General features: G+C 30.5%; 2 protein-coding genes across 2 annotated transcripts; both read right to left on the bottom strand.

Moving 5' to 3' along the window:
- Nucleotides 1-569: 569 nt before the first annotated feature.
- On the bottom strand, nt 570-5,877 carry LOC128174036 (collectin-12-like). Its single transcript, XM_052839681.1, has 4 exons — nt 5,595-5,877; nt 4,573-4,652; nt 2,816-2,903; nt 570-826 (listed from the first exon to the last, which is right to left on the bottom strand). Exons 1-4 carry the CDS (start codon nt 5,875-5,877, stop codon nt 570-572), a joined length of 708 nt encoding a protein of 235 aa, XP_052695641.1.
- A 9,312-nt stretch (nt 5,878-15,189) lies between these two features.
- LOC128173666 (C-type lectin domain family 17, member A-like) lies at nt 15,190-16,533 on the bottom strand (the record flags this gene model as incomplete). Its single annotated transcript, XM_052839337.1, has 3 exons — nt 15,190-15,446; nt 15,883-15,970; nt 16,447-16,533. Coding segments are annotated over 3 exons (432 nt in total), but the record flags the coding sequence as incomplete, so codon positions are not given.
- Nucleotides 16,534-18,702: the final 2,169 nt, after the last annotated feature.

Raw genomic sequence — 18,702 nt, 5'->3', positions numbered from 1 at the left:
GTCAGAATGTTACACCTTGCTTGCATATTCTATTCTTCAATTTTTAAAAAGTCTTACAAATATATGACACGACAGTTTATCACTTATTGATCATACAAAAAAAAATCAAAGGTATATTTACGTCTAAACACTACATTGTTACATACATACTAGGAAGTTTCAAGTCTCTGTTGGTGTAAATTCATATCCTATTAATATAATCCAGAACCTTTCGATTATGAGAATATAAAAAAAATAACATGATTAAGAAACAATGAATCAATGGTCACCAAAATTGCGATAATTTAGAACAAACTAGACATCTATTGATCGTCTATCAATTGTTTTCTGTTATACAATGTACCTGATTTGTATGCCGTGTGATGTACGCGCACCTCTTTGTTACAAAGTAATGTTCTTATAGTTGGTGCGAATTCATTTAAATCAAATATCAATAAACTTGGATTTCACAGAGTTGTAATACTAAATCTGTTGATGTAGTTTGCAGATAGTAATTTCCAAAAGTGATCAAATTTCCTACAATGCTACTCGAAAACGAATTTGATATCTTAAAAATACACACCTATAAATCAGTTCTTGAAGGCTTTTTCACATATTACCGAATTAAGATAAGAGCATGGTCGGTCATTCCACAGACCATTACTCAACATATCGATACAGTCCCTTTCTGCTGCATGGCTTGGGAACACTAAACTTGGTTCTTCGGGATGCCAGTTAGTGAAACTCAGGGATGTGTTCAAATGGTCCCACCTATATTGGCCTTCAATAAGTAGGTCATTCAAACCCGTCCATGCTGTACAAACAAACGGATTAGAGCCACAGTTTGCTGAAAATTAGAGAGAATCAATAATTTATTTATAAATTTTTAAAAAAAGATGACTGACAAAGTAATCAACATTCTTGATTCACATTAAGCTATGCTTTAGGGTGTTTGTTCAGAAAGAAAGATGATACATCTATCATATCAGGGATGGGGTCAATTACAATGGAAAGTAATTAATTAAATTACAATTACTTGCTTAAATTCTTCAATTAAATTACCATTACCATTACAAGAGTTTTCAAATGTAATTAATTAAAGTACAATTACTTTGCAGATGTAATTAATTAAATTACAAATTACATTTTCATCATTTACTAAAACCATGATTTATTTACAACACATAAACATTATAATAAGGAGGTATTTTTATAATATGAATAGAATTTCCTCATATAATCAAAATGATTTCACTGTTTGAGAATTTGCTAACTATTCTGATAATTTGTTACAATTTTTGGAAAGAAAAATTTATATTTGGTTTTTATTGTTAATTTTAAAACGCAGGTACTGGTAGTCACAATGTGGAGGTGTCCCATACACCCTGATATTCAATAAACATTTAGAAGTCATATCCCTTAACCTACACCTACCATGTCAACTAAAGTATTTCTTGCATGCAAAACTATTATATGTAAACTTTCTCCTTTGCATTTTTATACACTAATTTTTTTCTTTGTAAATACAATGCCAAAGTACAGGTTAATCTCAGGTAGAGGGCGGACTATACACATGTAATTGTTATCAAAACACAATTCACACCTGTTGTTCTCTACCTAATTATCAAAATGTTAGCAATAAGGGAACACACCCTGTGGACATGTTAGGGTGTGTTCCCGTTTTGCACACATTTGATAATTGGGTATATAACAATAGGTGTGATTTATGTTGTGATAGCAATTATAGTCTGCTTTCGGTCAAAGATTTTACCTGGGTGTTTACCTGTGTTTTATCAGCACCTTAACGATAAAACAAGAAGTAATAGATATTTTGTTGTGTTTTAGGTCTAATAACTATCACCATTTTTTCGTTTGATAAAATAAAGATAATGATATATTTAAAAAGTCTTCAATTTCCGCACACTGATAAAAAAAATAATGATTAGATGATTTGACTTTCAAATTTTTGTCCATTTACATGTACCTTAAATATAAAACAAAATGAATCAGGAAAAATTGCTGGTCCAAAGCCAATTGGAAGCTTATTCAATGGATAATTATATGATAATGGGGAAAACTACATGGACAGTCTTATGGGTACTCGTGTCTCTTTTTACAATCGATTTGCAAATTATGTAAAACGCATGTTAGGCATTAAAAACTAATACCCATTTGAAGCCATGCATTTTAGCTCTGTGTATTTTAGGCTATCAATTACAAAGCATGACTTGATAGTTTATATAATTTCGATAACACTGATTTTGTTTGTAAATTAAACAGTGATGTTTTAAACTAACTCAATGATAATTGACACACTAATTATTCTAATAAGAAGGGAAATAAGTATTTTTTAAGAAAAAAGAGATCAAAAAAATCATCAAATACATGTTCTGAATTAAATTTGGGAAACTTATCATTAAATATTGAATCACTGAAAAAATCCATTTTGAAAAATATTTAGTATGATATATATAATAATAGTTCAATGCTTTTTAACTACTCTTCGAACTAGACCTAATGTACCATTGTGTGGGGCAAAATGGGTAGTGGACAGCTTCATATTTCTATGTACATCAGTGTGTAATTGAAAGTAATTGAAAAGTAATTGGAATAACAGGCCTTTTTTGAAAGTAATTAATTAAATTACCATTACATGTAATTGAAAATGTGGCCAATTACACATTACTTCCAATTACATCAAAATTTGTAATTAATTACACTCAATTACCATTACAAATTACCATTACCCCAACCCTGTATCATATACAAAGGATTGGCGCAATACACGAATATACAAACTAAATCCGTAGCACACTTTCACTTACGATTGATTTACCTTTATCAATAAATGTTTTAGCGATCCATTCAGCTTCGACAGCACTCTCCATTTCCACCAAGTATGAACACATTTTCCGACATTTCAACTGTGTAATGAAATAAACAATCATTTAGAAATTTGTTCTTCTTGATTAATAAGATACATTTTTGAATTGATCATTAAAATTCTGTTACAGCTTTCCTAAACCAACTGACCTCTGTAAATTGTTGATACACACAATTTTTTTTTTTTGAGAGTAACGAGTTCAAATACTGTATCGACCTAAACGATATCGATATCAGGGATGGGGTAATGTTTCTTGTACTTATTGAATCATAAATGATTATTCTACAATAAAAATACATGTTCTTTATGATTACAAAGTTGTCTGCAACCCATTGTCCACACACTAACATGTTTATGTTGTTTAAACTACTATATCATTCTTATGAATTGACCGTTAAAATAACTAAGGATATGGCATTTAATATGGTTTTTATTCTGGTTATTATTATGGTTTGTCATTTATTTGTTCACAGGTTGGGTTAGTTGTTATAAACAAGTACAAATAAGAGCCCTAGGTTCATATACAGGTAGACCTAAAACTCTTCAGTTAACTTTGCTAAATATTTTTGAATTATTTTTTTTACTCAAAAATATTTGTGTGGTAGTTTACACAAACTGCTAATATGGCAAGTTTAAATGTTTTAGAGCATTTGATAAACCTCAAAATTCTGAAAAAGGACAATTTAAGGCCAAATGCATCCACTGTTTAATAAAAATATGATGAAGTTTGAAGTGAGATCAAATTTTGTAACACATAAGAAAGTATGTATGTATATATGTATCATTTACTTATTTCTCCAAAAAATCTCATCACTTCCCTTAAATGATGCAAATAAACCACAAAGTAATTTATTCTTAATTTTAAAAATGCAGGGGGATCAGATTTTCATGTGAGAAAGGAAAAAGATAAAAAATGTCTGAATTTGTAACGAAGAAGGAGAATGTTCAAACTTCAAATATATAACAAATACCGTAAAAACTAAAAATTGGTTCATGACATACTGTACATTTTCATACATGCTTATGTTTGTTTGCGTATAATTAAAAACTGTTGTAACTGATTAATGGGTTCTAGACAGATTTGTAGATTGCTATACATGTTTATGCTTTGTTTGAATTTCAATAAATGTATTTTTCAAATGTAATTTGTAATTAAATTCATTATTTGCAAATTAATAGTAATCTAAATACATTGTAATTACATTTGAAAATTCCTGTAATAGTCATGGTTATATTATTGAAGGTTTTGAGCAAGTAGTTGTAGTTTAATTAATTACTTCCCAATGTTATTGACTCTTTCCCTGGTCAATAAAGAGACAATAAAATTAAAAAAATATATATCTAACAAGGATAGTTACACGCTTGATATGATATCAAGATATCTTTTTATTTAATTAGGCAGACTCTTGATATGATGGTAAAAATTGAGAATGTAAAACGTAAAAGAAAATAATTATAGTTTTAATACCTCATAAAATATGTTATAAATGATATTAAAAGGGTTAGACTAGCTGTATATATTTTCCACCAACTCTAACTTATTTAGTCATATTTTAGGAGGTGTAAGTTTTCTTAATCCATATTTTTTTAACGTACAATGCAATATTTCGACTACACTTAGACAGGTATATACATGAGGTGATCATATACATGTACCACAATAATATTAATAGAATTATCTTATCTTTCAATTGACACTGTTTTTATACCCGTGCTTCAGCCCAGGTGGATTTTGTTTCAAGTAGAAGATAACAATGACCGCCGAACTCTAGCCAGTCATTCTCGCATCCTACAATATAAGTTTATATGATGCTTTAAAAAGTCACAATGTATAGTGGTTTCACAAAAACGGTTTTATCCCTTCCAAATATATAAGTTAATATATCTATCAATTTTTCACACTAAGATGTTGATGCCCTTAAATAGTAATTATGATGGTAACATTGTTTGTTTCAAGTATTAAACAAGCATATACAATAAATGACCATCGCCATTTTTTTTTTACATTATTAACGTTATTATCATTGCTATAATTTATTTATTTTTTATTTTTTTTTGGGGGGGGGGGGGGTGGGGGTGGGGGGTGGGAGTGTTGGGTCTACTCTTGTTCTATTTACAATGCATACAATTAACTACAATCTACTCGTTTATTCATTTATCCTAGCTTTGCGTAAACAATAATCTTGGATGACTTTGTCTTTAGCTAATTTAAAACTCAGCTGAATGCTGACCGTGAAACAATAATATTTGATCTTTAAAGTACTATTATTTTATAGTTAACATTTCACTATATTAAGAGACTTGACAATGCTGAAGGTACTTCACTACACCTAGACTTTTACTTTTTAAGGCACCACGTCACAAGAATGCAATTTAAATGTTTTGTAAAATTATTTGTATCAGCTGTTCGTCTTCATAGCTCAGTGAATAGAGTATCGGGCTTTTAAGCCGCAGATCACGGGTTTGAATCCGCCTGGGGCTTTTGTACATTTTAATGCTAAATTGTTTCAAATCCGAAATTGCAATTTCCCGCCTATTTGACAAGTATAACTGATATCCATAATGCTATTTATCACAAAGATTAATTTATTTTCTGCTGATTTGAGACACTATTTCAAGCTGTAGTGAGCAACATTAAAAACACTCTTAAATTATACCTTAACATATAAAGTATTCCCGATAATCCAAGTAAATAGACTATTAAGAGAGAAAAAATGTCGCTGAACTATACCTTTTTTATATGTCACATGTTCTTCATATATTGGAATAGTCATTAAATTCGAACTGCTATCAAAGTATGGAAAATGAAGTCCAATACACTGACGACTCTTGGAGTTATATATGAATTCCTTACAACAATTGTTGCAAAAACAGAGAGCTGCACATTGAATAACACTTACACGCTGAAGTTCAAACAATGCAACACTGTAATTTGTTAACTGAGTGGAGTTATTTGGGGAGAAGAACATGTCCCTTAACGGAACCAGGATCTGGGCAGTTAATACCGATAGCATAATTAGAATATTAAAGAGAAAACTAAACATTATTTTTTTTAAAAAACCTCCTGGTTGTTATTTGAACACTGTTTTTATAGGACAGTCGATGAAGTAATGAGGCTGTTGTCGTTGTGTAGGGAGTGTTTAGAAATATAAAGAAAAATATAAGCTAACGCATGCGCGCTCTCAACAACGCCTACACAATGCTGCTACGGAACAAAAAAGGGCAGTATCAATATTCGGTTAAGTTACGTTTTAAGCTATAAATTGTCCCTATTAAATATTAACCCAATCTAATATCAAATTTCAACACTGACGATTTTGTTTCCTACCGTTATATATGTTTTATAAATATGCACATTGAACATTTTTAAGCCTAATAAATCACATTGTAGGTGTTAGATTATCATTTACACTATTACATTTAGCAGATACTGATTTTTCAACAAATTATTCAACAAATTAGAAACGCTAAATGCTACTTGGTCCGATTTTTGGCAATTATAGTACAAAATGATTTTGAATAGAAACTAATTATCTTTTCAAATTTAAATATGTTATTGATAACCTCTTTTCAGCAGCAGAATCGATATTTATTCAAATACTGAAATATTTAAAGAAAGTAAAAAGAGATATTCATAGGAACACAATATATATAAGAACAGAGCCATTGCAATATGGGTGTGTTATAGAAGGGGACACATTTGTTTACATATCCGATTGCTTGGGATTGTTATGCCCGCATCTGATGTAGATTTAAAACACAAAAAAACTTCAGAAATATTACTTAAAGATTACACATGCGTACGTCTAGTTTGCCATATATTTAAAAAAAAATAATATCCATTATTGTTAGCTAATGACAAAGTCGTGTTTACAACCATACCGGCTTCGGAATCGATGGCGTATCTAAATAAGGAACATATAATGCGTTACTCTTTTTTGTTAAGGATGTTTTGTTTAAAAAAAATATATATAATTTTACCATCCCAATATTCATTATATGTAAATGACTGTAAAGATGACTTCAATGCATATTATTATTACGTGTATGCACCTACTTAATAAATCCACCGTTTTAAAGTGTGTATTAAATTTAATATAAAGTTGGATATCGCAGACTTTTATAGAAAGCACGGTTGAATGTAATACCAAAAGATGTTTCTATTAATTTGTCGAGAAATAACTATGTATGTGAGGAAAAGATAAAAACAAACTTGTGCATAATAAACGGCGTAGTAAACTGGTTATGTCCCCAGTCATCCTCAGGTAAATAATTATAGATCAATTTTACCTAACCCGTAGCTTTATAAACTAAATACTTGGAATCCCTTTTCATAGCCAGATTGCCCTCACAGAAAGGCGATTACATTGTAGATTTCCTTTCATGTTCCTGGCTGACTATTCCTGGCTATTCTTTGTAATATATCATAAACGTTACCAAACCATAATCAATGTTTATATGTTTTTACTATCAAAACTACTAGATCTTTAAGATAAATCTTAAGATATGCAAACCCAACTTTAATAGGTCCGAACATGCGTGTATCCAAACTTGTTTTGGGGTCTATAGGATCCTTATAAATGTCATACTTGTTATTGCGTGTCATTCTCATACAATATTACAATTCAGAAAGATAAAAGCTGCATAATTTTTGCTTGAAATAATAAATCCAATGCTTCCTCTAAGTTTTGAAAACTTAACGCGGTTCGTTGCTGCTTTACCAAACTCTAAGCGGTTTAAAAAAAATAAGCGTTACTTGTAATTGTATAAGCCCAACAGATACAGTTCGGTGTTGTTTTAAATACCACGGTGTTGTTTATAAATACCAATTGTACATCTGTCAATATATAGCCATTCTATGTATTATAACGACTTTGTATAATGCTATATTTAATCTTTTGGTCTTATGATGATTTTAAACTAGACACCTGGTGTTGATTTTTCTCAAACTGATAATATATATTCCTCACTCAGGTGTGTCAGTAGCCTGTTTCCCGTTATAAACACTAAACAGATTTCTGATGATGGTTATTAAAACATGTTAAACTTTTTTCGGGTGTTCTCTAATTATACAAAACAGATTATTGATTTCATATCAACCTTTACATCACAAATATAAACCTCAACAACACGTCACACAGATTGAAGTATTAATCTATTAAATTTGAAATGTGTTCTTGTTTAGATGAAAGCTTTCATTATAATGTATGAATAACAAAATCTTAATTTGTACAAAATGTCTTCTTCTGTAGATATTTTTTTATTCTTCATTGCAGTCATTTATTGTAGAGGAAACATATGGTTATTTATTTGTAATTCCGAGAATTTTCTCATTGACGTCATCTGCATCATTAGTGATTTATTTGATTAATTCTTACGAAGCGGTATATTTAAAATGAATATTTTATACAGCAAACACATTTCTGTTTTACTTAAAACACAAACTATTCCTTTATAGCATTCCCCTCTGCTGCATTTATTGATTTAGTGATTTTTTTTAATACAGTTACCTGCGTTATTTCGATTGATATACACGAAATAATACATTATAAAATAAATATCTTATAGAGAAAACGCACGTTTTATATTTTCTAAAACTCATATAATGCCTTTATTGCATTCCCTTGCGCTAATTTATCTGATGTAAAGATATTTTGTATTGCAATTTATTTGATTGATGTTATTGGAATGGAACATTATGAAAGAAAAACCCGATACAAAAATGTATTACTTATAAATCAAAGAATTCCTTTATTGCAATCCCCTGCGGTAATTTAATTGGTTTACAGATTTTTTTATTCCCTGCACTATATGTTTGATGTACATGGACTGGTCTATTTTTAAACCTTTTTTGTGCAGAAACATTTTGTTTACTTTAAATTTAGAGAATTCCTTTATTGCAATCCCCTGCGCTATTATGACTGATTTACAGGAAATAAAGGTTATGAGATATATTTCATGCAGAAAAAAATGTTCGTATAGACGTATAATTCCGAGAATTACTTTCGTTGCAGATATCTCAATAATTCGTTATATATCATTACTGAACTACACCGACTGGTTACGTAAATACTCTCTTAACTCAAGCAAATGTGTTCCTTAAATCATATAATTAGAGTTATATACACTAACACGAAAGCCAGTAAAAAGGAAAGCCTGAAGCTGGTATCCTTACTACACATATATTTTGAAAAGCAACTGTTAATGGGCATTTAACCATCAGCATTGCTAGTTACGTTTCTAAGCCACCAAATTTACCATTTATAAGACTTTAAAACGTCCACCAGATTTTAGCATCGAAACACTCCTATCTGATACTTTAGTTTAATGAATTACGAAGACAGTTTACTTTTAATGAGAAATGTGGCCGCCATCCTTTCAAATTCCTCTTTAGCGTTACTCTCCACCAAATGTGCACATATTTTTTGTCATTTCAGCTATAATAAAGCATTATTTTTTTTTTAGCTGATATAGAAATAACGATTTTAAAGAACTGCATTTGTTTAGCAATGAGAAGTACAAACTCAACAAATCCAAGGTATGAAAATTGTGTTTCTCATATTATAATATAACCAGGAATAGTTTTATACGGCACCGAGTTGGTTATGATTAAAAGTAAGATTACATTTTCCTGATATTGGAGTTTATTAATATTTAAATAAAAGTAGCCTTAAAGGACGATGTGCATTATGTCAAAATCAAAATAGATATCATTGATGAAATTACTCAAAATAAGTAATTGTTTATCATAGTGACATTGAGAATGACATTTATAATATACAAAGTATATGTCAAAAAATCGTAATTTGCTACCGGCCCCTTGGACCTGTAAGCCACTTTATACAATTGTAACTTTATACATGCATGGTTTCAAATTTATATTATATTAACCTTTGGACGTTGACAAATTACATTTCTGATGTACAATATTTTAACACATTTACTTTTGAATATTATTTTTCCTGAGCTGGTATGCAGAGTTTTATCTAGCAGTTTGTAATGGGAAATTGTTGATCAATTAAAGAAATAGATATTGACTATTATCAAACTCTTCGAAATACCATATAGAGATATTTTTGTCGTAGATTTTTATGCTAAGTGCAATATAAAAGAAAATGTTCTTCATCTTCAGTACACTGTTTTGAACAGAATAAACAAAGAAGGTCACAGATACGTTCATTACGGAAACGTCCAGTCTCAATACCGATTAGTAGAGTTCAACATTTGAATTGGGCAAAACTTGATGTCTCGCATTTCGTTAATTTCGACTCGATACATAGTTCAAGCTTATAATTAGATTTAAAGGTTATGAATGTTCTTTGTTTTTTTAAGCAGGTAGTCCTTCATTCCATGTATTCTGTGTGTATTCACTGACCTTGTTCTCTATATCTTTCATATCGACTGATAATTGGTTGAAAAACACTTAGATAATACTAAGTTTCTCACAAACACTCTCAATTTGTGTGCGCCACGTCCCACGGTTGTTGTTATCCAAGTAGAATGTCTGCTTGGTAAGTCGGTTCTCTTTCATCATCACCAGATGGTTCCACACCCGGAACATATTCAGCTAACGTCGTTGCGTAGCTGGGAGCCATTTAACCTCCTCATTTAGAGCCAAAAGAGGATACGTAAGCAAAGACAAAAAAAAAATTGTAAAATTATGTTTTTCGTAACAAAATGAAGATATCCTAATGCACAAACTATCTGGAAATTTTGTTTGGACTTAAAAAAAGAAAGCTTAAATGACGGTACTCTAAAACAGTTATGAAAGTTATGAAAAATGTTATGAAAAATGTTCATTTTCTTCTTAAAAACCTTCCGCCACAAAATATAGTCCCATACTAAACTCTGTAAATATGTAATTTTTCCATTACTATTTTATCTAAGATAGTCTAATTAGCATTATAAAATTTGAATTTATGGGTAGAATCAATATATGATGCATAATTTCTAAAATAAAGGTGACCCAAAATGGCTACCCAAAAACAGAGAAACGAACCTCTTTAATGTAAGGTTTGCAGTAAAAGGAAGATGACTCACACATTTTCATTGTGACGTAACACTAACTACCCTTTATTTCAGTTATGACGTCAAAATTTATATGACGTCATAATTGATTTCAGTTTTTTTTTTATTTCGCGGGGCTTTTTAGTTTCAATGAAAAAATAAGAGGACACAAGCATTTTATCAATTTCCACGAAAACGAAATCCGCATCATATGGTTTTAAATAGTGCTTTAGAAACATCAGATTACACATATTCTAAGATACGTTTTTCCTGAAATCGGTGGACTTGGAAAGGTTTCAAATAATATGTTTTCGTTTACATAATAGTAGTGCAAAATGAAGACTTTTGTTGCATTTTATTCTATTTTTAGATAGTTCATCAGAAATTAATAAAAGTGAATCATGATATTAATAGTGATATTATTTTCGAACATTTCAAGCATAAATAACCCCCATAATAGTCACATATAAAATGTACATATTTTCACAAAATTGTTTACATTTCATCAAAATGAAAATTGGAAATCGTGAACTTTGACCTTTTGTAGTTATAAAACGGGACGGGCAAAATTCATTTGAATTTCATGACAAAAAAGACTTTAGTATAGTGAACAAAATGGTATGTAACTTTGCTACAACCTCTAAAAAATGCAAGCCGCAAACCTTACCTTAAACAATCAGATAACGCGAATCACTTTTTATAAAGTCTATGACATTTTCTTAAAAGCGAGCGAAGCGAGCTCTAGGAACCAGTGTGCACGGAAAAAGAACGAGCTAAACCTACAGATTCATCAAACAATTTTTTTTGTCTACGTCCCATAATGCTCTCTAATGTTTTAACCCGTGGTGCTATGCCAAAAATGGCCGACATCTAACTCGTAATTTACGGTGTCTTGAGGTTTAAAGACACGTTTTGAATACCGCACAAGCTTTGGCGATACCCAAAAGATTTGCTACATGCTTCCATACCTTTGTTTTGAGTCGAGATACGTAAGCAAAGACAAAAAAAAGTCATGAATGACGTCACAGGGCTCTCGTGCTATATTTCCCGCGATAAATTTAGAGGTGGATCAAACATCTGTACATAATGCGTGTACTAACTTTTTCAGTATAGACTGCGATTCCTGCCTCACAGACATATGATTTTTAATTTTTTTTTAAATAGAGATTTAAAATATATATTAGCGAGAACCATATTTTACTGTAATATCGATCCAATCAGTTTAAGCTAACTGTGCATGCATGTACAGTAAGCAGGTTAGTATATTAGTAGGGAGGAAATAAACAATAGGACATTTTAAACTAAAACCAAAAAAATAACTAGAAAAAAATAAACAGTTAAAAATTGTATGCAGATACTGCATATCGTCAAACCATTAAATTCAAAAGTGGGAAATTACACACCTATAAACAGAGACACACCTCCCCCCCCTCTCTCTCTCTCTCTCTCTCTCTCTCTCTCTCTCTCTCTCTCTCTCTCTCTCTCTCTCTCTCTCTCTCTCTCAGAATCAATTTCTTTGCAGTTCGTTGATACCTAAATAACACTAAGTTGACAATGATGCAAGATATGTGTTATTCGTGCTGCGCTTGCTACAACGGTAGCACCATAAAACATATTATTTTTTTAGGACTAAAAGGAATTTGTTTGATCTTATTACCTAACCATTTTCCCTACTAATAAAGCAAATTAATGATATGCATATTTGTACATAATATTAAACTACTATTAAAATATTACTATCATAACGTCATGTCAAGAAAAACACATATTTTTTACGCAATTCCATTGAATTGCAATAATATTGTATACTGTGTTACAATGTTGTGAAACGATTTAAGTCACAATAGTGGCAAAGAGCAACGCATACCTGGGAGGAGGATCATAAAAGATTTAAGACCTAGGTCAAAATTTCAATGAATAATCAAATACTTCTTAGGTAAATATTGGGATTTTAAATGCATACATATAACAAGACCGAAGTCGTTTTTTTTAATTGAAGTTTAATCTAAACAGCCAGCCTTACCAAACTTGGAAAAAAAGAGATTTAAAATTCACGTCGGGTTCAAGGGTCGCCATATTAACCTGTATACAATACAAACCATTTTATATTTCTGGTCTTAAAGATATACATTTGCAAGTAAAGTAACGACTTAAAAATAAAATGTCTCAGGTTTTGGTAGCATTATTCCTAAATTTGGTCAATAAGTCCAAAACCTTGCGCAAAAAGTATGCAGATTTTTAAGTATGCCAGTAGATAGAACTAGCTCTACAGTCCGTCAACACGGAATTCTGGTATAGCTACAGTTCTGCAGATATCTCAAATCAAGTCTATACTCCAATAACCCTGACTTTAACCGTTTCAGGAAGTAGGAGCAATATCAAAATTAAACTTTTATACTTTGTCTAAAATAAACCATTTACGTTTTACTTTCAATTAAAAAAATCGCACATAAAATCAAAATGATGGAAAACTCTTTATTCTAATGATACAATACAAATCACATTGCCATAATCGAAGACCATGTGAAATGGAGAAAGTTCATATTATGGAATTATTTCCAAATGTACACCTTGCTTGCAAATTCTACACTTATCCAATTTTTTTTTTCAATATATTCAAAACATGAACTATTGAATTACAGAAGCAGTTAAGAAAAGTCTTAATTCAAAGAATGTTATAAAAACACAATAATCCTTTGATCATTAGGTAATTTGTGTAGTTTCCTTCCTTTTAACTATTAATAATTCAGTACTTTCATTTTTTTTCTTTTGCCTGCGTTCTAATCACATTGCCATAATCGAAGACCATGTGAAATGGAGAAAGTTCATCTTATGGAATTATTTCCAAATGTACACCTTGCTTGCAAATTCTACACTTATCCCTTTTTTTTTTAATATAATCAAAACATGAACTATTGAATTACAGAAGCAGTTAAGAAAGGTCTTAATTCAAAGAATGTTATAAAAACACAATTATCCTTTGATCATTAGGTAATTTGTGTAGTTTCCTTCCTTTTAACTATTAATAATTCAGTACTTTCATTTTTTTTTCTTTTGCCTGCGTTCTATATTGTAAGCAAAGTCAATCCTTTGCAACTAGGCAATAAAGAAAGAGAAAGAAAAAATTAATCTACAATCTGCAAGAAACCAATAAACAAAATTCGTGGCCAAGATGACTCAGTATTGAAGGAACTAATTGGTTGTAATTAAAAAAACATAGTCTAATTATATAAAACTCTTTTTTTTTTTTACACTTTTGCTTGGGATCGCTTAACAATGAGCGACAATGATTAAAACTGTTCTGTTAAGAATGTCTTAGAACAAAGTCTTATAAATATATAACACAACAGAGTTTACCACTTATTGATCATACAAACACTACAAATCTAGCTTATATTTACGTGCAAGTACTACACTGTTTCATACACAGTAGGAAGTTGCTGAAGTTAACAATATAGAATTTACAAAACATGTTATTCAGTTCACTCAATCAATTAGCTAAGACTCTAAAATGTCGAGGATCAAATCTATTAAGTTATTAAGTAATACACAATTCAACCCCCCCCCCCCCCGGTAAAAAAAGAAAGGTCATGATCACATGACTAACCAAACTGTACCCTTTAAACTATAAAAAAAATCTACTCGAAAAGCCTGAGCAACAGAAAAAGTCAATCTTCATTAAGTTTTTTGCTAATGAAGTAAAATAAAATAATAATAACTAATTTAGAACCATGAAATTCTAAGTATCGTTATTTTTAACTCATAATGTTGGTTGCTTTTCAAAATAAATCATATTAGTGAAAATGAGTTATGACAATGAAGATGAAAGAAAGAAAAAATATATCTCGAAATAATTGCCAAAACCAAGCCTGTGTTCAATTAAATTCGTATCCTAATTTTAGAACCCATCTTTAATGACAATTGACACAAAGAAAAAATCACATTATAATGGAATAAATCAATACTAACCAATAATGCGATAATTTAGAACAAACCTGACATTTATAGATCCTCTATCAAATATATATGTCATACTTGATTTGTTTGCCATATGATGGATACACCTTCTCGTTACAAAATGGTTTTAATATAGTTGGTGCAAATTCATTTGAATACAATACTAATGAATTTGTAATACCAATGGGCTTGCTATTCATAGCGTTTAAGAGTTAGAACAAAAGAATACGGATTTTTTTCAAATGCCATTTCGTCTAGCAATTTTTAATATGTTTTTGAAGTCAACAGACAATAATTTTCAAAGATTGATAATTTCCGACCATTAAAATCGAATTCTATATCATAAAATATACATTCATCAATCAGGTTTTGAAGGATTTTTCACATATAACCGAATTAAGATAAGAACATGGTCGGTCATTCCAAAGACCATTCCTCAACATATCAATGCAGTCCCTATCAAAAGCATTGCTTGGGGACCCTAAACTTGGTTCGCCGGGAAACCAGTTGGAGAAATTCAAAAATGTATTCGAATGGTCCCATCTATATTGTCCTTCAATATGTAGGTCATTTAAACCCGTCCACGCTGTACATGCATAAGGGTCTCGTCCACAGTTTGCTGAAAATTAGAGTGAATTAATGATCAAACAGATTCAACGATGCATACCATGTTAAATAAATGTGTTTGCAGCACAGGCACGTTAATGACATTAAAATACCAGTTGATGTAACTATTGCAATTTTCATGTTTGTTTTTTTGTTTTTTGTCAATGCAATGCAATTCTTGTTATATTTCTACTAAAGCAACATTCGTACTATACCATGCCGTCTATTTTAACCCCATTGGGGTTAAAAACAAAGGCGTACAGAACCCTCCTTCCAACAAAAATCGGTACATAGGCAATAATTAATAAATTAAACACCGTTCTGATCTTGGATTATATAAAGTTTTACTATAAGAAAGAAAGACAAAACAGTATGCTGTACAACTGATTGACGCTATGCATGTATATACAAGAAAATCCGTTGCACACATTCGCATACGAATGATTTACCTTGATCAATAAATGTTTTAGAGATCCATTCAGCTTCCATTGTACTCTCAATTTCCACCAAGTATGAACACATTTTTTGACAATCCATCTGTGTAAAAAGTGTCATATTTATTTAATAGTTTGTTGTAATCAAAAAAATATGGTATTTATTAAATTAGTCGGTATTGGCGTAAACGATTAGAAACAACAAATCAAAGCAAATAATTTAACAAAGACATTTACCCACATAATATGATATATGCATACGTTTTTGCTTTCTGTTTAATTAAACATAATTTTCATATGAGAGTTATAATAAATGATTAAAAAAGTAAAAGAAATTTGAATTTAAATACCTCATTAATATTGCTTTAAACAACATTAGAAGGCTTAAACTTGGTGTTTTTATTCATTTTTACAATTCTAAGTCATATTTTGGATTATTTTATTTTTGTTTATTTCCAGACATTTTATCATGTTATTTGTTGGCTGCCCTTGGACAGGAACATACAACACGTGACATATATAGATGTGCCACGATAATTAAAACAAATAATCTAATTTACAAATGACATTTTTTTTTACCCGTGCTTCAGCCCAAGACGACTTCTTTTCAAGTAGAGTGTAACAATGTCCACCAAACTCTAACCAGTCATTTTCACATTCTAAAAAAAAGTTAAGTTCATGTGATGCATTAAAAAGTCACAATGCATAATACATGTAGTTTCACACAAACATCATCATTGTTTTGAATCATATAGGTTAACATATATATATCAATATTTTCACACTTAATGCTGATGCCCTTTTGGCAGTATAAACCAGGGTATCATTTTGTGTATTAGATATGCCTATAAGCCTATTCATTAAACGACCATCGCATGTTTTATGACTTCTGCTTTTTTCCTCTTTACAATAAATGCAGTTATCTACAATTTCCTTATCTATTCATTCATTTTCAATTTGACGAGATTATCATTAGCTAAATTGATACACATCTACATGCATTTTCTAACCATGGACAAATGATCTTTGATCTTTAAAGTACTGCTATATCATGTTTAATATTTCACAATTTTAAGAGCATTGTAATTGCTTGAGGTACTTCACTACATCTAGAATTTTATTTTTTAAGATACTACGTAACACGATTGCGATTTAAATGTTTTGTTAAATTGTTTGTATTAGCCAATTTGCTTGTATATTGTCAGAGTTCATTGATAGAAATGTCGGACTTGTGAACCACAGAGGAGCTCGAATTCGCCTTGGAATTTTGTTTATATTTACCTAATTAAATATTTGAACAAATGATGTTTAATCCAAAATTGCAAATTATTATATCTTTTTGCATATTTGACTTGTATACGTTTAATCCATAATATTATCTTTTACAACCAAGTAATTTTCTTCTAATTTGAGAAACTTTTTTAATGTGTAGTGAGCAACCTGAAAACATTCTCAAAATCAATTTTGACTCTACATTAAAAAAAAGTAAATAAAACATTTATTGAAATAATGTTGCTGAAATTTACCTTTTTGATATGTCACATATCCTTCATATAATGGAAAAGTAATCAAATTAACGTTGCTTTCAAAGTCTGGGAAATGGAGGCCAATACACTGATGACTCGCGGTGTTAAACATGAACTCCTTACAACAAGTTTTGCAAAAACAGAGGGCTGCACATTGCATAACACTTACATGCTGAACTTCAAACAGTGCAACATCATCATTTTTAAAGAAAAGTGTGTTGTTTTGGGAGAAGAAAATGTCCCTCACCTGAGCCTTGATCTGGGCAATCGGTACTGATAGTATCATTAGAAAATTAACGAAAAAACTAAACATTGTTAAAATAATCACTCCGAGTTGTTATTATTCCAAAACTGTTGTTTCTATCAATGTCAACAAAGTAATGAGGCAGTTGTCTTTGAGTACGAAGTATTAAGAAATATAAAGGAAAAATATATATATATATTACGCATGCGCTCTCAACAAGTGCTATGAAATGCTGCGGCGGAACAAAATAGAGTAGTTAAAATATCGGTTTTAGTTACATTGTAAGCTCTAAATTATCCCTATGAAATATTAATCCAAGTTTAAAGAAATATTGAATCTCAGCACAGGTTTTTTTTTTTAATTTGTACATTGAACTTTCCGAACACACAAACCCGCATTAACACAGGTATATTAAAGTGAGAAAAACTTACAAAAATCTGTCCTATCTAGGTACCACTTACTTCAAATGATAACCTGTAACAAACATGCACCGCATGCTTTTGTTGTTTGTTCAACTTAGCATCAGTAGAGTTTCGTTCTTTCAACCTATATACATTAACAATAGCTGAATAACAACTCATTCCAAATTATGACTGTATTTATCATAGATACAATAGTATGGCCACAGAGTCACGAAGCTTGGACAAAAGGTGTACCAATATATTTGGTATCAGGAAGGAACCGTTGTTAGATATGTTTAACATGCACTAAGACCAGATAGGTTGTATCCGGACATGTAACCGTGACATCCTGCTGTTTGGTACCTAAGAAAATATTACTACAAATTTACAAACTGTCATCAGTGCTCTAGATGGGTCACATAATCAATTATATGGCTCAAGAAACGTATAACTAGTGACCTCTTTTTTTTGCTTGCAATAGGAATATTACCAACTCTTTCAGTGTCTCTCGCTATTGTTAAACAAATGGTAAAGGCTTAAAAAATGTATCTCGAGTTACCATTATAACAGTCAAACTAAAAAATAAATCTTTTCAATTTTTAACTTTTTAAAAATTTATTCAAATCAAAGAATATTTTTACAAGTGGTGTCCATTTGTTATTAT

Source organism: Crassostrea angulata, chromosome 2, assembly GCF_025612915.1.
Source record: "Crassostrea angulata isolate pt1a10 chromosome 2, ASM2561291v2, whole genome shotgun sequence".
In the NCBI taxonomy this organism is placed as follows: domain Eukaryota; kingdom Metazoa; phylum Mollusca; class Bivalvia; order Ostreida; family Ostreidae; genus Magallana; species Magallana angulata.
This window is presented reverse-complemented; position numbering and strand designations above follow the sequence as displayed.